Source organism: Rattus norvegicus, chromosome 1 (genome assembly GCF_036323735.1).
Source record: "Rattus norvegicus strain BN/NHsdMcwi chromosome 1, GRCr8, whole genome shotgun sequence".
Classification (NCBI taxonomy): Eukaryota; Metazoa; Chordata; class Mammalia; order Rodentia; family Muridae; genus Rattus; species Rattus norvegicus.
This window is the reverse complement of record NC_086019.1, coordinates 209,935,165-209,958,581: the sequence shown is the minus strand read 5'-3', so window position 1 is coordinate 209,958,581 and position 23,417 is coordinate 209,935,165. Positions and strand designations below refer to the sequence as shown.

The window sequence follows — 23,417 nt, the reverse complement described above, 5'->3', positions numbered from 1 at the left end:
CCACGGAGCAGATGGACTCGTCCACCGTGGAGAGTTTTGTGGCCCAGCAGCTACAGCTGTTGGAGCTAGAGCGGGACGCCGAGGTGGAGGAGCGCAGGTAGGTTTGGCCGCGGGTCCCAGGGTCTCTGTAGCTCTCCTTAGTCACCGCCTGGAGCCGGCTAGTATTCGCTGGGTCAATGGGCAGCACACGGAGTCGGCCCTTGGAGAAGACTGCAAGACCGCATAGCGTCGTCACTTCGGGGCGTCGAGGCAAAAGGATTGGGAGTTCAAGGTCATCTTTGCCTACGTAGTCAGTTTGAAGTCAACCCGGGCTATAGGAGATCCTGAAGTGAAACCCACCCCACTCGTGTGTGTGTGTGTGTGTGTGTGTGTGTGTGTGTGTGTGTGTGTCTGTCTGTCTGTCTGTCTGTCTGTCTGTCTGTCTGAACAGCCTCCTAAAGGAAAGTCAATGAAGCCTGTGTTATGTATGGTGGCTGAACATTTCTGAAGAGCCATCGTCTTTCAGGGGAATATCTACAGCCTGCAACAGACAGAGCCACCACTTCTGTATCCCACAGTGCAATCCCTGGGATGTATTTCCCTAAGGATAGACAAAGGCTGGTGAAGTAACTGGCCCAGGGTAACCCATGTGGAGGCAGGACTTGAAGCCAGTCTGTATGATTACACCTGCAACCATTGATTAGTTGAGAGTCTGTCAGTCATGATAAGTGAGAGTTTTTGCTGCTTGGGCTGTGTGACTATGAGATTATGCACTAAAATTTCCTATACTCTCTGTGAAGGCATGTGATTCCCACACCACATGCTTGCTGTGAGAGTGAAGGGATCTGCTTCAAGTCAGACTAGGGCCTTGAACCACAGTTAGAGTGTTGGTGGTAAGAAGTAGAGAGGGAGTCAGGTGTAATGGGAGGGCCCCCAAAAGACTTGATGACAGATGGCAAAGAGACACGATAAGACTCAGTTGGCTGACCTGGAGCAAGTTAGGCAGTACCTGTCCTGGGAGCTGTGGGAGAGGTTGGACTGGAGCAGAGCAGATCCGGAGTTCCTCTGGGGCATGCATACCTGATGCCTGTAAGCAGAACTCCTTTCCCGCCTGTGCAGGCACAAGCAGTGAAGCCACTATCCTTGGTGTCTTCTAGGTCCTGGCAGGAACACAGTTCTCTGAAAGAGCTTCAGAGCCGAGGGGTGTGTTTGCTGAAGCTTCAGGTATCGGGCCAGCGCACTGGGTTGTATGGACAGCGGCTGGTCACCTTTGAGCCCAGGAAGTTTGGGCCTGCAGTGGTGCTTCCCAGCAACAGCTTCACCTCTGGTAGGTGTTCGGTATAGTTTTGTATTGACCATTGCTGGTGGTCAGATGAGGGCTTGTGCTCTCTCAAGGGCTGAAGGACTGACCCAGATGGTCTGAGGCTCTGCAGTAAAAACCTTCTATGTACAAATCTGATGGTCAGCATGGCCTGTTTTGTTGTTGTTTTGAGTCAGGGTCTGAAATTTCCTGTGTTGGCAGACGATGACTTGGAGCCTTGAATTCCTAATCTTCCTGTCACTACCTTCCAGGTGCTGGGATTATAGGTCTACACCAGCATACCTGACTTTTTGTTGGTTTTTGGAGACAGGAATGTGACTAATTGTATAGCTCTGGTCCATCTGGAACTTTTTTTTTTTAAGATATATTTTACACACACACACACACACACACACACACACACACACACACACACACACAGTAGCTGTCTTTAGACACACCAGAAGAGGGCATCAGATCTTGTTACAGATGAGCCACCATGTCATTGCTAGGATTTGAACTCAGAACTTCTGGAAGAGCAGTCAGTGCTCTTAACCACTGAGCCATCTCTCCAGCCCCATCTGGAACTTCCTATGTAGACCAGGCTGCACTAGAAGTTGCAGTGAGCTTTCTGTCTCTGCCTGTTGAGTTCTGGGATGGCAAGTATGCACTACCACATCTGGCTGCTTTTCTTTTTTTTTTTTTTTTTTTTGGTTCTTTTTTTCGGAGCTGGGGACCGAACCCAGGGCCTTGCGCTTCCTAGGTAAGCGCTCTACCACTGAGCTAAATCCCCAGCCCTACATCTGGCTGCTAATACACTGCTTTTTGGTTGCCCGGTTTGGCAGCTTTCTCCTTGCAGTGCCTGGGATAGAGCCCAAGGCCTCTGGCATGCTGAGCAAGCACTCTGGCCATTGCACTGCACTCTGGGGCTTTTTGACCACACACAAGGTATATAAGTTGGCCTCAGCCCTGAACACTGCGAGCCAGCAGTACTGCCTGTGGCAGTCTGTTTTGAGTGGCAGCTTTTGATTACGTTGACATCATAGACCCTTGTCCCACCAGTTTTCAGTTTTCAGACGAGGGGAGTGGGATAAGAGAAGCTGCTGGCGGGTGTCAGACCAAGGAGAACTTGATGTCTTAACCTTATTAAAGGAGCTACGTTCGGTCTGCACCCTGGGCAAATGGGAGCCAGAGGGCCTGCGGCTGTCAGGTGTGAGGGAGCAGGATGGAGGATGCACAGTGTCTTCTCCGAACTCGTGTGGAGTGACTGCAGTGTGAGAATGACGGGTGCTGGTGGAAACAGGAACCTGGCCTGACCAAATCAAGACTGAAGGACAGTCTCAAGGCTCAGTCGTCACTCAGAAGTAGCCTTCTTGAGATGAGGGAGCCTTCACAGAGTGGATTGTGGGGACCCTGACACGCAGCTCAGCTTCTGCCCCAGGAGCATTCCTGTCCTATCCTTTTGTTTTTCTTGAGTCGGGGAGATTCAAGGCACAGGTGAAACTCATACCGTACATATGAGTTAGCTTCAGGGAGAAAACGTGCTTGTCACCAGGCTTGATTGACAACCTGAATACAGTACCCAGGATCCACATGGAGGGAACAGTTGCCACAAGTTGTCTTCTGACCCATACATGTGCACCATAACACACAGATTAAATAAATGGACGCATGATAATTTGAAATATACTGGAAATGATCACATACCATAATAGTTAGCTGGGTTCGTTTTTACAGGTGATATCGTGGGTCTGTATGATACTAATGAAAGCAGCCAACTGGCCACTGGGGTCCTGACCCGCATCACCCAAAAATCGGTCATAGTGGCCTTTGATGAGTCCCATGATTTCCAGTTGAACCTGGACCGAGAAAATACCTACAGACTGCTGAAGCTTGCCAATGACGTCACCTACAAACGCCTGAAAAAGTGAGAGTTCCTGACTGAAACCAAAGCCTTTTCCTTGGATGGGACTTGTGGCCACCATTACTTGTGTTGAGGGAGGGAGAGGCCTATCTGCTAAGGAGGTGCTGGGTGCTCTCAGGTGATGGTGTCCCAAAGAGCTCCTCATTTTGGCTCTGGTTCCTCATAGAGCTCTGCTGACACTGAAGAAGTACCATTCTGGGCCAGCATCCTCGCTCATTGATGTCCTGTTGGGTGGCTCCACCCCCAGTCCTGCCACTGAAATACGTGAGGATTTCTAATTTTATTTTTATTTGTGTGTGTGTGTGTGTGTGTGTGTGTGTGTGCGCGTGTGTGGTGCATCTGCATGAGTACATTTCTTGGGGTACATCAGAAGGGGCCATTGGATCATCTGCAGGTGGAGGTAGAGGTGGTCATGAACTGCCCAACATACATGCTGGGAACCCATCATGGGTTCTCTGCAAGAACAGTGCGTGTTCTTAACCCGAGACATCTCTCCAGCTTTAACTTCTTCCTACCTGAAATGATGGAGGACAGTGTGACCTTGGTCTGTTTTAGCAAGGGTTTACGTTAAGTTTGAAATCTCTCGACATCTTAAGACGTGCTTTCTGAGTGACTCTAGGCTTTAGGCCATATTCTCTGGACTCGGTACTGAAGAAGTTCATGCAGAACTTGCTATTCAGCTGAGGCTGGCCTTCGACTTCTGATCCTCCTGCCTCTGTCTCCCAAGTGCTGGGCTATAAGTGTACACCAACACACTGTGTGTGTGTCTATGTCATATATGTGTAATGTGTTTGTGTGAGTGTACTTACACATGTGTACACCTGTGGTTATGGGCCAGAGGTTGGTAGTGAGTTTCTTCCTCAGTCCCTCCGCTCTGTCTTTTATCTGTTTACTACTACTGTGTGTGTTGTGTGCACGCAGAGATCAGAGAACAGCTCTGTGAGTTGGTTCTCTCTTTCTTGCTTTACATGGGTTCTAGAGATTGAACATAGATTGTAGGCTTGAGTGACAGCAACCTACCCACTGAGCCATCTGGAAACTCCAGCTTTTTTTTTTTTTTTTTTTTTTTGGCTATATATAAGTACACTATCACTGTCTTCAGACACACCAGAAGAGGGCATCAGATCCCATTACAGATGGTTGTGAGCCACCATGTGGTTGCTGGGAATTGAACTCAGGACCTCTGGAAGAGCAATCAGTGCTCTTAACCACTAAGCCACCTCTCCAGCCCTCTGGCTTATTTTTGAGACAGGGTCTCTCCCTGGACTTGGAGCTCGCTAACTAGCTGGGCTGACTGGCCAGTGAGTCCCAGCGACTATAGATGCACTTCACTGGGCCCAGCTAGAGACCCAAACACAGGTTCTCATACCTGTGTGACAAGCACTTTAACCCATGAGCCATCTCTTCAGCTCCACACCACTCCACACTTTTTTTTTTTTTTTTTTTTTTGGTTCTTTTTTTTCGGAGCTGGGGACCGAACCCAGGGCCTTGCGCTTCCTAGGCAAGCGCTCTACCACTGAGCTAAATCCCCCACCCCCACTCCACACTTTTGAAGTGATACTCTTACCTTTTTTTGTGGGCAGGCAGTGGTAGCACAGGCCTTCTTTAATCCCAGCACTCAGGTAGAGGCAGGCAGAGCTCTGAGTTCCAGGCCATATTGGTTTACAGAGTGAGTTTCAGGACACCCAGGGCTACACAGAGAAACACTGTCAGGGGAAAAAAAAAGGAAGAAGAAAGAAAGAAAGAAAGGCTAGGTTTTGTGTAGCCCAGGCTGGTCTTAGTCTCAATCTACATGGCTAGGAATGACCTTGAACTCCTGAGTACAGGATTATAGACATGTGTCACCATGCCTGCCTCAGAAACATATTGTCTACCTGAAAGGGCTACTGTGTCCTGATTGTAGCTGTTGTCTAGTTAACATGGTGTGTGCTGTAGAATGTGCCAGAACCTTGAGATTTGATAGCCCACACTTTGTCCCTCGTCTTCTCTTACGATGGTTTGCAGGCTTGTTGCCTCACAAGTCCAGGTCAGCACCCTTTTCCTAAGAGCTCAGTGCACTTGTCTTCTGCTGGGTGCCTCTGGGTGGACACTAGGACGGAGCTGGGCAGAAGAGGTCATTAGGGCTGGAGCGCCTGGTGTGTAAGTGCGAGAACCTGAGTTCAGATCCCCAGAACCCAAGTGACCTTTCTGGGTGTAATTGTATCACTCCTACATGAGATGGAGGGAAAGATAGAATTTCTGGAAGCTCACAGGCCAGCTGACCTGGCCTACACAGTGGTGAACAGCAGACCTTGTCTCAAGCTAGTGTTTTCCCCTGACTTCCATAAGGATATTCTCTCTCTCTCTCACACACACATACACACACACACACACACACACACACACACACACACACACACACACGACGCACACATGCATGTATGCACAACAGATGACTTTTAAGAATGCATCTTTGATCATAAAATGAGGGAACCGAACAGCAGGCTGGGCACTGCTCTCTGCCCCTGGAGAGCTCTTGCTTTGAAGATTAGGGCTCAGAACTGTAGCTCATTTGTTAGAGTTCACTTAGCACAAATGAAGGACTGGATTCCATCCCTAGCACCGCTAACCCTGGTATGGTGGTGTAGCCTGTAATCCCAGTGCCGTGGAGGCAGGAAATCAGAATGTCAGGGTCATCTTCAGCTCTTAAGAGAGTTTGAGGCTAGCCTAGGCTATACGAGACTTCGTTTAAACAAACAAACAAACAACAAGCACACCTTCAGTTTCATTCAGATCTTGGGAGGCAGAGTCAGGTGGGTCTCTGAGTTTGAGGCCAGCCTGGTCTACAGACTAGCCAAGTTGTATCGTGTCTCAAAGAATGGTAAAACAGCAACTCCGTGCTGTGCATCTTAGCCTGAGGTCCAGCCTGCTCTGTGCACTCCTTATTCCTGACTGCTGACCATGGCGCTTCTCCCACAGCCCCGCTCACTTTCTACAACACGACCCTGGACCCTTCCCAGAAAGAAGCTGTGTCTTTTGCGCTGGCGCAGAAAGAAGTTGCCATCATCCATGGGCCTCCTGGCACTGGGAAAACCACAACTGTGGTGGAAATAATCCTTCAAGCTGTGAAGCAAGGCTTAAAGGTAGGCAGAGGGCCTAGCCTCCTTCTCCAGTCCTGCATCCTGGGCTGTCGTGCTCTCACTTGGCAGGCCCCCCAGCCCAGCACGTTCGTCTTGTGTCAGGCTGGCACAGGATGTTTGCAGACTGAGTGTTGAGCTGCTGTCCTCTGCAGTTAGCCTCACAATGGGAACAGCTATCTGGATGCCAGGGGAAGGCGTGGGAGCCCTGAGGATTGCTCAGCCTTTGTTGTTGGCCAGGCTCCCTCAATTTTCACGATTAGCTGTATTCTTTTTTTCTTTTTTTCTTTTTTTTTTTTTTTTTTGGAGTTGGGGACCGAACCCAGGGCCTTGCACTTGCTAGGCAAGTGCTCTACCACTGAGCTAAATCCCCAACCCTGATTGGCTGTATTCTTGCTCTGAGTCTCGGTTCACAGTAATGCCGTGGAATTGACCAGGGCCCTTTGAAAAGCCTGAAGCAGGTCAAGGCAGGTGGTGGGACTACAGTTAATCAGATGTGCAAGTTAAACCACAAGATACACATGCACCACTTGTGCCCTCCCGCCTCTCTGAGGCATGGAGCTCCATTGCATGCTACTGTTCACCCACATCAGTATGGGGCACCGTGATCCTCCAGGCATTCCTGTGTACATAGTAACCCCACAGTGATCTGAGTGCTGGGGACCCATGGACTCACTGTGTAGACAAGGTAACCAGGCAACAGCTGTGCCTGGGTATGCAGCAGCGACTACATGAGCCAGAGGGTGATTGGCAGAGCTGCTTCTCCTCAGAGCCGCAGGGAGACTTGTCACGGTCTGTGCCCACAAGTGCTTCCACCAGAGTGCCTTTGTAGGTATTTGAAGCAGCAGACAAAGCTGGCTTCTTGATGGGAGCAGATGTGATGGTTTTCACTCGTGCCCTCCAGCTCACTGTGCAGTGAGGCTGGTGCACTGGTATCACAGGGGCTCACTGGGACTACTGAGCAGCAGAACACATCGGGTTGTTGGGGACTGCACTCTGCATGTACAGTTACAAAAGCAAGATGGAGGCCATCAGAGAGAGCCCTTGTCTTGTCAGACAAGATGGTTGGTGCTGTAGGCAATGCCCTGGGCCCTGGTTACATAGTGGTGCCTTTTTTTTTTTTTTTTTAAGTATAGACTAGAGTTTATTCAGGGTATGGGGAGGGGAGTTAAGAGGGTAGGGGAGAGAGAGAGAGAGAGAGAGAGAGAGAGAGAGAGAGAGAGAGAGAAGAGGAGAGGAGAGGAGAGGAGAGGAGAGGAGAGGAGAGGAGAGGAGAGGAGAAGAGGAGGGGCCAGCCATGAGCCAGGGAAGGGGAATGGGGAGAGAAGAGACAGAGCAGAACAGCAAGAAAGAGAAAGAGGGAGCAAGAGGAAGAGCGGATTTTTTTTTAAAAAGCAAAAAGGGTTTATTAATCTTGTTGGCACTGAGGAGAGAAACACATGCTCAGCCGTTGCCTTGCCCATGGCAGCCTACAGTGCATAGAAAAGGCAGGGGCACCCAGAGCTGTTGCTTATGCACCAGGAGCTGACTTTAGAATGCTGGAGTTAGCCTTGTGGGTGGTGCTCCTGTTTTTGGACACACTTCCTCACCTCAGGATGAGATGTCTTATCCTAGATCATGATACTGGGAAGGTTTCTAAAATGTCCTGAGGGTACCAGCTCTCAGGTCCCTGTCAGGGGCCATTAGTACCCAACAGGTTTCTCTTGACCTCACAGAGTGGGTCTCCACACTTCCCATAGATTGGCTACAATTTCAAAATACGACGCAACATTGCTTACCCTGCACAAGGAAGAAAAGATAAGGTGTAGAATCCAGAAGTTACTAGTGAGGTGTGTTCCATAGGTTGCCAATTCCAAAAGTGGGAGTGGGGGACCCACACCATTGGCTATAGGGTCTCTTCCCCCAAATCACCTGCTGCTGGGGAGGGCCGCTTGCCTAGAAAAGGCTTGCCAAAGCTTGACAAGACACAGTCAACTGTGACTGAACTTGGGGCTGTGCTGGCCATTTAACCAAAACACTGGGAGACGAGCTGGTAAAAGGAAATGGGTTAATGTTGGCCAAAATCAGGGCTGGAAATCTCCCTGGCTTCCCTTGTGTTCCTCTACTTGAATTTACCCTCAATCTCTCCTTCCCTCTCTTCCCCTCTCCCTCACTTCCACACTCATCTGCCTGTCTCTCTTTCCCTCTTTTCTCCCCTTTTCCCTTTCTTTTCTCCTCCCGCCCCCGCCACCCTGTCACTACCTCACTCTGTCTTTCCTCACTGTGTAGTCCAGGCTGGCTTTGAACCTGTACTGACCTCCCTACCTCAGCCTCCTGAACGCCAGGGGTCACAGGTATAAGCCATTGCACTCGTGGCTTTTGGAGTCCCCTGTGCCATCACAGGTCAGCTGGCAGCATCCAGTGTTTGGGAGATGCATACGCTGTGGATCTCTGGGTTCTGGTTACTGGGATGTGGCCTGGGTTGAGTGCCATGCACCGTAGGCTCTGTCACCTTACCAGTGTTCACTCTGTCCTTTAAGGGTTATTGTTTTGTTTAATATTCTGGTAAGTGATTTAATTAGGAAAGAAGTTGCTAGAAGCCTCATTATGTGCTTCCCCAGGTTCTATGCTGTGCTCCCTCCAACATCGCTGTGGACAACCTGGTGGAGCGTCTGGCTCTGTGCAAGAAGCAGATTCTTCGCCTGGGTCACCCTGCCCGCCTCCTGGAGTCCGTTCAGCAGCACTCACTGGACGCAGTGCTAGCACGCAGTGACAATGCCCAGATTGTTGCTGACATCAGAAGGGACATTGACCAGGTCTTTGTAGGTATCATGGAGCCAGTGTCCCTGGGCGTAGGGTTGTCTGAGCTTTAGTCTTTCAGGAGTGCATGCTCTGTGCTGCCCATGTTCCTCCTGATTATCTTCTGCCTCTGTTTGATGCTTAGTCCTTTATAATCCAGGGCTGTGGGTGTGACTCAGGTGCTATGGCTTCCTAGCCAGCACAAGGCCCTGGCTTCAGCCCCAGCAACACATAAAATTGAGCATGGTGGCTCAGACCTGTTGTCCTAGCACTTGGGAGGCAGAGGCTGGAGGGACCAGAAGTTCAAGATCATCCTGGGTTGCAAAGTGAGTTTAAGAACGGTCTTGGCTCCCTGAAACGAACTGGAGCCTCCTTTAGTTTGTCCTGCTTGCTGTGGGTGGGGAATTGCACTGGGCACTTAGCAGCTGCTATAGGAGTGTGGAGTCGGTGAGAAATTCTCCTGAAGAAGTGTTCTGAGGGCAGAACGTATTCGGGTGTGTGCACACCCCTAGCTTTTATCTCCAGCACTGGAAGGAAGCAAACATTTCCTCGGTGCCTCCCCAGCACTACAGGTGGGCTGGCCGGTCCTGGCAACACTCAGGAAAATACTAGTCCCTTCTAGAATCATCGGCCCATTTTACCTCCATACCAGGACACCAGGCCTTGCAGAACAAGGTGGGGTGGCTCCAGGCTAAGTGGCTCAATTCCAGAGGGTAGTGCTTATAAACTGGATCTCTAGTTCACGTACCTGTCCGACTTTCCCCTGCTCTCCTGAGCTGGACTGTGCTCTCCCGTCAGTAGTTCCGCTGTCTCTCCCTGTGCTCCTCTGTGTCAGCACGGTGGAATGAGGGTAGCAGAGAGGATGCCAGGGACAGGAGTCCACCAGCTCTTTGGGAGAGTGGAGGCTACATGATGCAGATCTAGGTGTCAACTGGGGCAGATGGTGTGCATGGAGCTGGGAACAAGGCTGTGTGCTGCTTGGGGCTCAGACAGTGTACCGCATCACCCCTACCCACATAGATAGCAGTGAGCTCAGACTCTCTAAGTTTCCACCCGAGTCCTGGCTGGGACTTTGTTGTCTGGAGCACCAACTGTCTGTTGCTCATGGTCACAGTTATAGTGACTGTCCCTTCCAGCCCCTGTGTCAGGTGGGGTGTGAGGCCCTTAGGCAGCTGTGTGCTTCCTTCGCAATGATTCTGCCGTTTAGTGCTGTCTCAGGACTGTGCTGAGCTGCATCACCGACTGCCAGAGAACAGCGTGCTGTAAAAGAAGTGTGTCTTGTTGGAGTAATTAGAGATTTTTCTCCTAGGGCAAGAACAAAAAGACCCAAGATAAGAGAGAAAAAAGTAATTTTCGAAATGAAATTAAGCTGCTAAGGAAGGAACTGAAGGAAAGGGAAGAAGCAGCCATAGTTCAGAGCCTCAGTGCAGCAGATGTGGTTCTAGCCACCAACACAGGTGAGAGTGTAGCCCTCCTGCCAGCACAGCCTTGGCCATGACCTTTGCAGTGGCTGCTGCTCTTCCCGGAACTTGGCCTCCAGGCTGGGATTCACTTTGAAGGGAGTCTTGTCTTTCACAGACACGGGGCTATTCTGGGTGTCCTCTCTTGTTTTGTGTGGTGTATGCACATTTGTGTATGATGTGTGCATGTTCACAGGAGTATATGTGCTCATGCAGAGGAAGAGGCCAGAGGAAGATATCAGGAGGCCTGCTTTACTGCATTTTTTGCATTGTGTTTCTAAGACAGGGTTTCCACTGAACCAGAGCTAGGCTGGTGGCCAGCAAGCCCAGGAGTGCTCCTGCCTCTACCCCTGACAGTGTACCTGTGGAGCCCCTCCTTGCCTTTTACGTGGGCACTGGAGAGTTGAACTCTGGTCCTTATGCTTATGAACAAGTGTTCTTACCCACTGAGCCATCTTCTCTACCCCTCTCACTGATGTATTTTGAAAAGGCAGCCCAAGGGCTCACTCTGTAACCTGGCCTGGCCTGGAACTTACTCTATAGCTCAGACTGACCCCAAACTCCAAGTGATCCTCCTGCCTCAGTGTCTTGAATGCTGGGATTATAAGTGTGTGCCATCACATCCTTCCTCCCTTTCTGACATGGGCATTTAGCTTGTTTTCTGGCATCTCCTAAGTTGTACGTCTTGGTTTTCATTCGTTTCAAAGGGATGATTTGCTTTGTGGTTGTGGAGAGGGGATGTCGTGAAGGCTTGGTTTCTGTTTTGACCCAGTTACTTAGCAGTGTTTTGTGCTTTCCAAATATCTGGGGATTCCTGTGTGCTGCCTTTCTGATATGGCTTTCAGCTTGGCTCCATGCGTAGCATTTACAGTTCCACGTGATGCCTTGACTTGACCGGTCTGTTGAGACTTGCTTCTCCAGTCTTCCAGAATGTTCTGTGTGAACTCCATGGGAATGGGAGCTCTGATGCTGGTGGGCTGCTGTGAGTGTCTGTCATACCAGGGTGCTTGTACCCTGTCTGTACGCTCAGTCACTTTCAGAGCAACAGTATTGGAGGGCAGGTGTACAACCTTGTGCTTCTCCAGGCGCTCAGCTCTTGCTTTGAATCTCTGTGAATGTCATGTTAGGTTCTGTCTCCTTGATCGGGGACACAGTTCACCATCATGAGGATGTGGTCTCATTCATTTGTTTTGGGATTATTTGTGTTTTGCTTGTTAGATTTTTTTTTAAAGATTTACTTTAATTAAATATGTGCACATGAGTGCAGGTGCCGATGGAGGTCAAATATATCTGATCCTCTGGAACTGGAGTTACCGATGGTTGTGAGCCACTTTACCTGGGTGCCGGGAATTGAACTCAGGTCCTCTGCAAGCGCAGTACTCCTGAACCATCTCTCCAGCCCCCAGGGTTTCTGTTTGTTTGTTTGTTTGTTTGTTTGTTTGTTTGTTTTGCCCCTTTCTGAGACTGGGTCTCATGAGGCTTCAGGCTGCCTCAGACTGGATTTGCATCAGAAGATGCCCCTGATTCCTTGTCGCTCTGCCTTTACTTTACAAGCGCTAAGATCGCGGCCGCACACCGCCAAGCATCTTCATATGGCCGTGCGTTCTCCATTTCATTGTCTGCTAGGACTTGGTTTTCTATCTCCCTTGTAAATTTTAGTTGAAATGCAAACCAGGATATTTTCTTATGCACTTTGTGTGGGTGGACATCTATAGAGGTCAGAGGACAGCTTGTAGAAGTTAGTTCTCTTCTTCCAGCATGTGGGCCCCGGGGCTTGAACTCAGGTCGTTATGGGTGACCACAAGCTCCCTTGTCCATTAAGCCTTCCCCACGACCTTCTGTGTAGTAGATTTAGTGTAAGGCTGGGTTTTGAAGCAGAAATGAGGGAGCCAGCTTGGTTTCCTTTCCTACCAGGTGCATCTACTGATGGCCCCCTGAAGCTGCTGCCTGAGGACTACTTTGATGTGGTGGTGGTGGACGAGTGCGCCCAGGCCCTAGAAGCCAGCTGCTGGATTCCCCTGCTGAAGGCCCCTAAGTGCATCCTAGCTGGAGACCACAAACAGCTGCCACCCACCACTGTCTCTCACAAGTAAGACACTGGCCTGCTGCTCTGCTGGCTCTCCACACTGTCTCCTGTCCCACAGAGACTGCCCCTGTCAGTGGCTCTCAAGTGCATCTCTTCTCTGCTGAACTTTGTGTCCACACAGCTGAGCCAATGGGCTGCGTGCTGTGCGAGGGTGGGGCCTGTGCCACTCTCATCTCTGGTTCAGGTCCCAGGGTGGAGCTGGGTTGTCTGTGTGCTTACCAGAGACTCGGTGCTTTGAGAGCCTGGGGAGGGTGGGCCGGCTTGGTGGTGGAGCTAGGACAACTGCTCTGGGCTGGCCTGCGGCATTTAACTCCCAGCTTGCCCTGGGCTCTGCAGTGTGGCTGTTAGGCTCCTTCAACAGGACCTCTGTGGCCAGCCTTCACATCGCCTTCCAGGTCTTCCACTCACTGTCTGGCCACGGTGGCCTCCTCAGGTCTCAGTGTGCCCCTGCCTCACTGTTCCCTGCTGTAGTTTGTGTTGAATATCATTGGGGGCTTCTACCCCACCTTAGACCATTCAGTTCCCAGGTAAAAGACACAAACCTTTTATAGTTATAATAATGGAACTAGAGCTGGGCAGATAGCGAATATCTCAGCTATTTTGTCTACTTCCTGGTCAGTAGCTCTGAGATATGACTTGCCATGTTCTGCCTGGGCTGCTCTCAGCTCCAGTTGGATAGCTCTTATGGCCAGTTTTCATGGTCCCTTACCCCATGGCATCTTCTCCTCTCTCTACCTTCTTTGTCTTGTCCTCATGGTCCTGCCTCAGACACCAAGCCCAGGAACCGAAACTCCATCTATCTTAGTTAGGGTTTTACTGCTCTGAACAGACATCATGACCAAGGCAACTCTTATAAGAACAACATTGAGTTGGGGCTGGCTTACAGATTCAGAGGTTCAGTCCATTTTCATCAAGGCAGGAACATGGCAGCATCCAGGCTGGCATGGTGCAGGAGGAACTAAGAGTTCTACATCTTCATCTGAAGGCAGCTAGCAGAGTACTGGCTTCCAGGCAACTATGGTGAGGGTCTTCTAGCCACACACCCACAGTGACAAACCTACTCCAACAAGGCCACACCTACTCCAACAGGCCACATCTTTTAATAGTTTCACTCCCTGGACAAACATATACCAACCATAACACACACCATCTACCTCTCTTTTTCCCAGCTCTACATTGTAGGCATCTTTATTCAACCAATAGTTTTAAATTAAGGAGCAGGTTTACACGGTATCACTTGGTGTACATGAGGAGTTTCTTGTCCCTGAGGCAACCAGAGTTTGGGGACCAGTATTAGCATTATCATACATAGCAACAGACCAACTTGAGCAGTTCCCTTTGTCTGAACCACTGCTCTCCTGAGGTGGATAGCCCTACCCTCCATTCAGATGGCCCTCTGTGGAGTTTCCTGTGCCCACTCTGCTCAGTGGGTACCCTCAGTCCCTTTTTGAGGTTCACATCGTTTCTCTCAGCTTAAATCACTCCCTGACAGTGTCCTGTGATTATCTTCCCATGTAGAGAGCCCACTGTGGGCCTGAATGCAAGGCCTGACACAAAGTCACCACGATCAGACACCTCCGGCAGCTAGGGCCCCCAGCCTTGCTTCTGGCCTCCTTGCAGCAGAAGAGACTTTGATCTGGTTTCTGTTGCATTTGAAATTGTTTCTTTTCTGTATGTGTCCAGAGAAGGACGGGTAGCATGAAAGCCCTGATGGGAACGGCAAGCCTCTGAGCAGGAGTACCAAGGCTCATGGTATGTGCCTGGTGACTTCTCCAAGGGAATGTTTCTCAAAGTGGGACAACGGATGGCTCCATCCTCTAGGAAGCGGTGGGAGGAGCATGGGCTGTGCCTGTGCAAAGATGGACCATGTGTGTCCCTTGGGAAAGTTGGGTGATATCAGTGGCTGTGCTATACACTTCTAGGTTTGTAGGGGTGTGACAGGCATGGTGTGTCCTGCCTTTGGCCTTAGTTACTTTGGTGACAGAGGTCCTTAAGAATCAATTGAATCCCAGGGCTTAGCGGTTAAAGAGCACTGGCTGCTCTTCCAGAGGGCCCCGATTTGCTTCCCAGCACCCATAAGTCTGTAACTCCAGGGCCAGAGGACCCAACGCTCTCTTCTGGCCTCTGTAAGCACACGTGGGATACAAAAGCAACGTAAGTGCAGGCAAAACCGCTGTGCACTAAAAATACTTACAAAGAATCAGTCGAGTCCCAACCTGAAGGATCTCATAAGATCTCAGGGGTACTCTGAGATGGAATGGGGGTGCTTTACATAGACTTGGACATTTCAGCGTGGAGAGAGGTGCTGTGCTGGTGGCTCCGTGGGTGGGTAGCCTTGGACCCTCAGGCCTCACTCTCCTTTGGATGAGGTGGAGACGTTCCGCTGTAGAGAATGACTGCACCCATCCCTGGACAGTGTGGACCTGGGGTGGTCTCAGCTGAGTCGGCCGCTGTACTGGTGACTGCTACCCACTGGAACACATTTGGGTTTGATTACAGGGTCTCAAGTAGCACAGGCTGGCCTTGCACTCACTGTGTAGCTGAAGGTGCCATTGAATTCACGAGCTCCTGAGGGCTGGGTCCTGGCATATTTCCCTGTTACCAGGAAACATCTTCCTATCTTAGAAACAACGTAGGCTCGTGGTGTGCAGTGCTGGGGCCTTGGTTCTAAATGGAGCCGCCTGGTGGTCTGAAGGCTTCAGGGAGACTCTGTGTCTGACTTACCTGCCTTTCAAGGCCACTGCAGATGGTGGCTCCTGTTTCTTCTCCCATCTTCTAAGCAGCAAAGTATCCTCAAATGTCTCTCTCTTGTGCCTTTGCCATCTGCCAAGTCCTGCTGTCTGAAAGGAATGGCTGTGTTCTTAGGTTCCGGTGGTTATGCTGCAGCTCGGCCCAGCTTTCCCATCCATCATGTGGACCATTTCCCTCCCTTCCAGTGTCACATCTGGCCTCAGCACTCTTTTCTTTTCCCTTTTTGGACCCAGGGCAGCACTGGCTGGGCTGTCCCGCAGCCTGATGGAGCGTCTGGCAGAGAAGCATGGTGCTGCTGTGGTAAGGATGCTGGCGGTCCAGTACCGAATGCACCAGGCCATCACGCGCTGGGCCTCGGAAGCCATGTACCACGGACAGCTCACTGCCCATCCCTCTGTGGCAGGACACCTTCTGAAGTGAGTGGCCTAGCCTCTTGCTTCCCTCCATCTTTCTGCACAGCCTGGCTCCAGCCCCAGGTGGCCCTGTGTCCTCTTAAGGGTTTGGGATTGCAGAGGCTCTGAGAACCACTTTCTGGATAGCTGCCTGGGCCCTCCTGGGAGCTGGGAGCTGCACCCATCTGACTGCCCTTGTGTGGTTTTGATGGGAGGACTGGTACTTTTGTGAAGGAAGTCAGTCTTACATTCCACCCATCCCTATGCCAGGGACCTCCCAGGTGTGGCTGACACAGAGGAGACGAGTGTCCCTCTGCTGCTCATAGACACAGCTGGCTGCGGGCTGCTGGAGCTGGAGGAGGAAGACAGCCAGTCCAAGGGAAACCCCGGTGAGTTGTGAGCCAAGAGTCCCTGGTCCTTCTCAGACTGATTTTTACAACAAGTCACTCCGTGGGCTGGAAACGGTGCCTCAGCAGTTAAGAAACACACAGAAACACACATGTCTACATAAAAATAAAAATACGTTTAAAAGTAAAATAGGACAAGTCACCCCAGGCCCGTGCTGTAGGGAGGCACTGGGTGGCAGAGATGAGGACAGGCTCCTGGTGAACTGAGGGCTTGGAGCTGGACTCCAGGGCCAGGGCAGCATCTGTTTGCTCCTCCAGGGGCCCAAGTGATGCCTGGGCTCCGGGGCTGGGCCCTTTCTCATACTCCTGAACACCAACCCCACTGCTTGGTCCATCTTAGGTTGAGGCTCTCTAAGCCAGCAGTTCCCAGGTCCTATGAAGCGTCTCTGCCAGCCTGGTGACCCTCTGGTCAGCTGGTTTCCTCTCAGGATGCTCCCGGCCCTTGGCCCAGCATAAGATCTGCTCACAACAGGCAGAAAGTGTTTCCCACAGCTCAGTAACAGGCTGCACAGTATGGCACCGCTGAATGCTATCCTCTCTCCTCCCCAGGTGAAGTTCGCCTCGTCACTTTGCACATCCAGGCTCTGGTGGATGCTGGGGTCCAGGCTGGTGACATTGCCGTCATCGCACCCTACAACCTTCAGGTGTGAGGGATCCCCTTTTGTTTCTTTGTATCCTTGGACTCAGCCTACTAGAGGCTGAAAGGATAGGGAAGTTTGTTGGCTACAAAGTCCAGGGCTACAGTGGACCTCATTGTGACCAGGTCTAGGGTCCAGAGGATACCAAAGAGATCATCTGTGTTTCTTTACCTCACATTGCTAACAGCCTAACCTCAGCCTGGCCCCCCACTGTTTCAGACCAGCATTCCCAGATGGCATAGAGACTGTACTGATGGATCAGCCAGGCCCAAGTTGTGTCCCTGCCCCCATCTGGTTTAGTAGGAGAACCGTGTTGCCTGCATAGTTCAAGGTCCTCAGATTCTGGTCACCAGCATCATACATGAGGCTGTCAGAGGCAAAGAGATGCCGTAATGCACAGAGAGTGCTACCACCCTTTCAGCACCCTGTCCCTAGTGTACGAGGTCCCCAGCTCAGTTTACGCTGCTCTGTTCCCGTGTCCTCCCAGGATGCTGCCCGCCTGCCCAGGCTCTGCTGACCCTGAGGGTCAGTACTATGCCTCTTGGCCCTGTGGTTTACGTGAGCTCAGGGCAGAGGCTAAGCCCTCTGATGCTGCACACTCAGGAGACTTCCATATGCTCACGGTCAGCACGCCTACTCCCAGGCTGAGAAGAGGAAATGCTACAAGCCTCAGGGCAGCTTGCTGCTGTTGTAGTCCCTGAAATTACTCACAGTAGCCATTCCTACAGGGCAGGGCTCCCAGGCATGACAGATCTTGCAGTCCCCTGACTTGCTGATGACATCTTGGCCCTGCTTTCTGTTTCAGGTGGATCTGCTCAGACAGAGCCTCTCTAACAAGCACCCTGAGCTGGAGATCAAGTCTGTTGACGGCTTTCAAGGCCGAGAGAAGGAGGCTGTGATCCTGACCTTTGTCAGGTCCAACAGGAAAGGTATGTAGCGCACACAGTCCCTGTTTGAGCACAGGACCAAGGAGCATGGTACTGACCCTCAGGGTCTGCAGAGACGTGGGCAGCATCCTGGGAGGACTCATGAACAGAGCTTCTCATCTTAGTGTCAGGGGAGGGAGGGCATGAGTTTAGCAAATAGAATAGACTCAGTCTGGCCAGGGAGCAGGAGTCTAGGGATGCAGGCTTCGACATGGTGGGCCCCAAGTGACTTAGTCACCCTGTCCAGGCAAAAGAACCCCCTGACCCCCGCCACTGCCCCCATGTCCTAGAGCCTGTCTTTTAGCCTTGAGACATGATTTTTGAGTGGCCCATGGCTTGCCATGCATCGAGAAAACTGTATCAGGCACTAGTCAGTGACCTTGCTGAGGGACCTTGGAAGCAGGCTGGAGATGGGTAAGGAGAGGAGTGGCTTTGGCTTGGCAGAGTTCTGTACTGTGTCCATAGCAGCTGCTCTTGAGTCCAGGCGTGGGGAGGAGGCTGGACATGCTAGGCAGTGCTGACTGTGGAGCTGCACTGGTCTGCAGTGGGCACACATCAGAGCCAGTGCTACACACACTCAGGCAGTGCGGCTGCAGGCTGCCATGACTGATGGTATGACCGGTCCTGACTGTTTCTGAACAGGCACTCTGTTCCCTGCCTTGAATCTCTGCCTCTTTCCCCTCTGGCTTTTCCTCAGGTGAAGTTGGTTTTCTGGCTGAGGACAGGCGGATCAATGTTGCTGTCACCCGTGCTAGGCGGCATGTGGCGGTCATCTGTGATTCCCACACTGTCAACAACCACGCCTTTTTGAAGACCTTGGTGGATTATTTCACAGAGCATGGGGAGGTACGCACAGCCTTTGAGTACCTGGATGACATCGTCCCTGAGAACTATACCCATGAGGGCTCCCGGAGCCACAGTTGTGCCCCCAAACCCAAGTGCCCCACCACCTCAGTCAGAAAGCCTGCCAGTGCTCAGGAGAGTAGACAAGAGGCCAGAGCAGCCACTGGACACAGCCGCAGGAAGCCAAGTGAGAAGCCCCTAGGCTCTCAAGTCCAGCCCCAGCACAGCTCCAAAGCAAATGGCTCTGACCGAACTGGAGGCACAGACCGGACAGAGCACTTTAGGGCTATGATTGAGGAGTTCGTGGCTAGCAAGGAGGCCCAGTTGGAGTTTCCCACATCCCTGAGCTCCCATGACAGACTTCGAGTCCACCAATTAGCTGAGGAGTTCGGGCTGAAGCATGACAGCACCGGGGAGGGGAAGGCACGGCACATCACAGTGAGCAGGAGGAGCCCTGCTGGTTCTGGCAGTGCAACCCCACAACCTCCCTCACCGCCCAGCCCTGCACAGGCTGAGCCTGAGCCTCAGGTAGAGCAGCCTGTAGGACAGCCACATGGCTCCACACAGCTGGATCTGAAGGCACTTCACCTGGAGAGGCTGCAGCGACAGCAAGGCTGCCAGGCCCAGTCTCAGCTGGGCGGGGGTTCGAGGCCACAGAAGGCTCCACAGAAGAAAAAGAAAAAAGAACCGAAAGGTAAAGCTACACCTTCTCTCAAGCACATGGTGCTCTGTGGTTCCTGTCCCCTGCCCTTCAGGAGGCAGACTCCCTTGACCTCATGGATTTTGCTTTTCCCATGGCTCTTATCTCCCTGGCCTGGCCTTCCTGGGGCAGTTACAGGCAGGTCACCTATTTGTCCCCAGAGCCCTGCAGGGGCAGGCAGAGACAAGGCCTGGCAGTTTACTAGTGCTTTTCCTGTGGGGAAGGGAGGCAGTTAGTTCCTGTGGAGCAGGCGGGTTCTGACCAGGCACAGGCACAGGCGCTCAGGGTTGTAAGCTTGCTTAACACACCATTCTGCCCCGTGCCAGGGCCAAGGTGGACTGCATGCTCTGTATTCTGCCTGCACTGTGCTTGTACCCCTGTGTGACCCCCACCCCTCAGCTTCAGAGCCAGCTCTCAGGGGTGTGGCACTCCTCCATGCATGCCATGGCACTCATGCAATGGTTCCTGTAGCCAGACTGTGTTCTGGAGAGCAAGTTGACACTTTGCTGCCCTCCTGCCAGGCACTGAAGGGAGGAACTCTGAATGGGGATGACCCCTACTTCAGATGGAAAACCACTGCAGTTGTCCCTTGGCGAGCCTGCCACAAGGCCTAAGTGGTCTGGGAGCCCCACCTACTCTGAGGTCACCTCAGGATACCATCTTTCAGACTCCCCAGGACCTCACCTGTTCCGCAAAAGTCAGGGCTTTGTCAATGCCCTGCTCTGCAGCTGAGAGGCCCGGTGGCCATACCTGTGATAGACTCTGCTTGGCCAGCGCTCTCCAGGGCCCTAGCCATGGATTGATGGCTGGCAGGAGTGATCAGTTGAATGCAGGAGAGTTGGGTAGGCCCCTTCACACTCTATCTGCTCTGACCACTTTTCCTGGTTCTTATTTCCTGAGCATGCTCACTGAGGGTGCTGCCAGAATGTGTGAGATGCACATTCCCCAAGGCCCTCTGAGCAACAAGGTTCTACTTAGACTGTGGCAGGAGCCAGTGACTGGGTGGCTTCAGTTTCCCCTTTACACAGTCGTCGGGGAAGGGGTAGGGATAGATCAGTGGGCACAGGGGATGGGCATGGGGGGGCGGTAAGAGAGTGAACACGAGTATGTGAAGGACATGGAGCCAGTAGAGTCAGTTGTAGATGGACACAGGTGCAGGGGCTTCTGGGAGACCTTGATGCAGTGTCAGTCAGTGATCACCTGACCCTAGCATATTTGGATACCACAGCACCTACCAGTATGGAGGGAGGTATATGGAGCCATGGCAGATGGGGGCCTGCCTATGTGGGTACCTGTGTGGCTCCTCCCAGTATTCTCTGTCCTGTGTTTGCACATGTGTGCTTTTTGGAGCTGCACTGTGCGTTGCTGTTTCTCTACTCCTGAGTGTTCTTTATGGCAGAAATGAGGTTTCTTAAACACTGACACTCACTCCATCCATCGCTGGTAAACATTTTTACATTAAGATACTGTGTATGCATGGCTGCATGTGCCACAGCGCACATGGATCAAAGGAAAACTTGTGGGAGTCACTATTCTTCATTGTACAAATCACCCTCAGGTCTCAGGCTTGGAGGAATGGCTCTTATCCAGTGAGCCAATCCCCTGCCGTCACCTGAGAAAGTTTTACGTGACTCAGAGCATGTAGATATATAATGATGCAAGTCAAATGTTTACTAACAAGTCATAAAAATTTGTTTTAGAAGTTCTTTGATATACAGAATAATATGTATACAAAAATAAGAATGAATTTGCATCCAGTCTAACACAACACACCCTCCGTGTATGAAATGATAAATCCTGAGGCATGCTGGGCAGCAGTGTCCTACTGTCTAGTATCTGTGAGGACTGAGACAACCAGCTTGTGACACAGTGGCTAGGATCTCAGCAGAGGCAGCAACTTGAGGAGTGACTTGGGGCAGTGCTGAGCATGTGTGTTGTGTGTTTAGCTCAGAGGCTTCAGAAGGGTGTCACACAGCACACATTTGTTTATTAATAGATTTTTGCCTGTTGTATGTGTTGGAGCCTTTCATAGTTGCTGAATTTTTCACGATCCCATCCTGATCCCTGAACACCCCCAATTTAAGTGCTTCACTGTCAAGCACTTCCTGCCCCTGGATGAGAGCCTGAGGGGCTTCTGCCAGGGCCCCTGGTGGTACTGATATCTGACCTGAGTTCTGTTTTCGCATTTGGGGGTCACAGGAGCCCCAAGAAGGCTCTCTGGATGAAAGCGTATGCCTTTGGAGGTACTCGGCAGCCTGTTCTCCTCACTCAGGACTGGGCTGTGAGGTGGGCAGTGGGGTGGGCAGGCTGTCAGTTTAGTGAGGAGCCTGGCACCTTGGGCTGCTGATGAATCCCACGGGGGACTCTGGAGGCAGAGCATCCCACTGTCTGTACTGTCTGGTCTTTGTCCTCTCTCTTGCTGAGCACTGCCTCCCTCCTCCCCAGGCCCAGCCATGGCTCTGCCCTCTGAGGAGGACTTCGATGCCCTAGTGTCAGCTGTGGTGAAGGCTGACAACACCTGTAGCTTCACCAAGTGCTCGGCCAGCACCACCACGCTGGGCCAGTTCTGCATGCACTGTAGCCGCCGCTATTGCCTCAGCCACCATCTGCCCGAGGTGAGGGCTCCTTCTGGATGACGTGAGCATCACGTGGTGGGGGAGGAGTAGCCAGACTGTAAAAGTCAAAGCAGATAGTGATCATGTTCTCATGGGAACACTTGGGCTCAAGGAAATCGAGTACACCTTTGCTGAGGGACACCACAGCAGTGGGCACTCAGGGTAGAGGAGGTCTGTCTATCCTGCAGGCCCCTCCCTGGGCAGCTGTGAAAGACAGACCTGGGGAGGGCAGAAGGGCAGGTCCACGGCCTTGCGCCAGCTTTAGGTGGCCCCTTTGATGCAGCTCAGCAGGCTGCAGCCTCCTTTGCCCACAGCCCACCCTGGCTCTCGTGTTCTTTCAGATCCATGGCTGTGGTGAAAAGGCTCGTGCCCATGCCCGGCAGAGGATTAGCCGGGAAGGAGTACTCTACGCAGGCAGTGGGACCAAGGACAGGGCCCTGGACCCAGCCAAGAGGGCCCAGCTGCAGAGGAAACTGGACAAGAAGCTGGGCGAGCTCAGCAGCCAGAGGACAAGCAAGAAGAAGGAGAAGGAGAGGGGGACGTGAGGCCACACCCTCGGGGAGGGCTGTGTGGGCAAGAGTCAGCAGGTGGGGACACAGTCCTACACTGGCTATTTCTCTACTCGAGCTAGTGTGTCCCTAACTCTCTCATGGCAAGGAGACAAGCCTAGTTACCATCAGAGTAACTGCCTTGACCGGCCAGGTCTCATTAACGCTGTGAGTGCCTTGCATGGCCAGCTAGCCATGGCCACCTTTATCCTTTCTTCTGCAGTGACACAGTGGGCATGCATTGTGTGGTCTAAGGATGCGGGAATGCCTATTCCTGGGTCAGAAGGCTCCTAGCCTGTGATTGCCTGGCCTCTGCTGCTTAGTGACTGGTGGGAAGGAGTCCTTCCAGGGCACCACACCGCTCACCCTCACAGAGACTGCACCCTCTCCAGCGTTCTGTACCAGTTGTTCATAGGAACTTTGACAGATGCATTTTAGCCTCAGGCTCTTGTTCCAAAATAATATAAATTATTTGCAAATTAAAGTGTGCACATAGTGGATGTTTGCTTGTGTCAGAGGTGAGTACCTTTACTTCTGGCCCAGATGTCTCCCTGCACATGCTGTGACTGGGCAGAGGTAGCACCTCCCCAGGGCATCCACTGGTGATGGTGGACCCAGCCCGGCAGCGTGGACAGTTATAGCCATTGCTGGGGAGAGAGCATGATCCATGGGCAGGAAAGGAGGATAGAGCTGTAGATTGGGAAGTTGGATACCATGTAACTGGGCATTAACCAGGCTGCAGGGAGACCAAGACTGGCCAAGTGGGACGTTTCCTGGTGGAGCCAGGCTCCATGGTGGACAGAGCTTCACCTGCTCTCCCTAGGGGTCATTTTATCCGAGCACCTGGAAGCACAGCTTCCCTGGCTAGACCTGAGGCTCCCCTCTGGGAGCCTGTTCAAGCTACAGTCACACTACTGTCCCCCCAAGTGACTACATACCTTGACCTCTCTGCCG

The 23,417-nt window shown here is 52.0% G+C and overlaps 1 protein-coding gene across 1 annotated transcript; it reads left to right on the top strand.

Annotated features, from left to right (window-relative positions):
* The first annotated feature begins 11 nt into the window (after positions 1-11).
* Positions 12-22,660, top strand: Ighmbp2 (immunoglobulin mu DNA binding protein 2). The gene is made up of 15 exons (NM_031586.2): positions 12-97; positions 1,137-1,306; positions 3,017-3,206; positions 3,370-3,467; positions 6,162-6,325; positions 8,920-9,120; positions 10,407-10,554; positions 12,472-12,646; positions 15,628-15,810; positions 16,057-16,175; positions 16,743-16,837; positions 17,637-17,760; positions 18,455-19,294; positions 21,746-21,915; positions 22,257-22,660. The coding sequence occupies exons 1-15, from the start codon at positions 12-14 to the stop codon at positions 22,458-22,460; spliced, it is 2,967 nt and encodes a 988-aa protein (NP_113774.2). The 3' UTR covers positions 22,461-22,660.
* Positions 22,661-23,417: the final 757 nt, after the last annotated feature.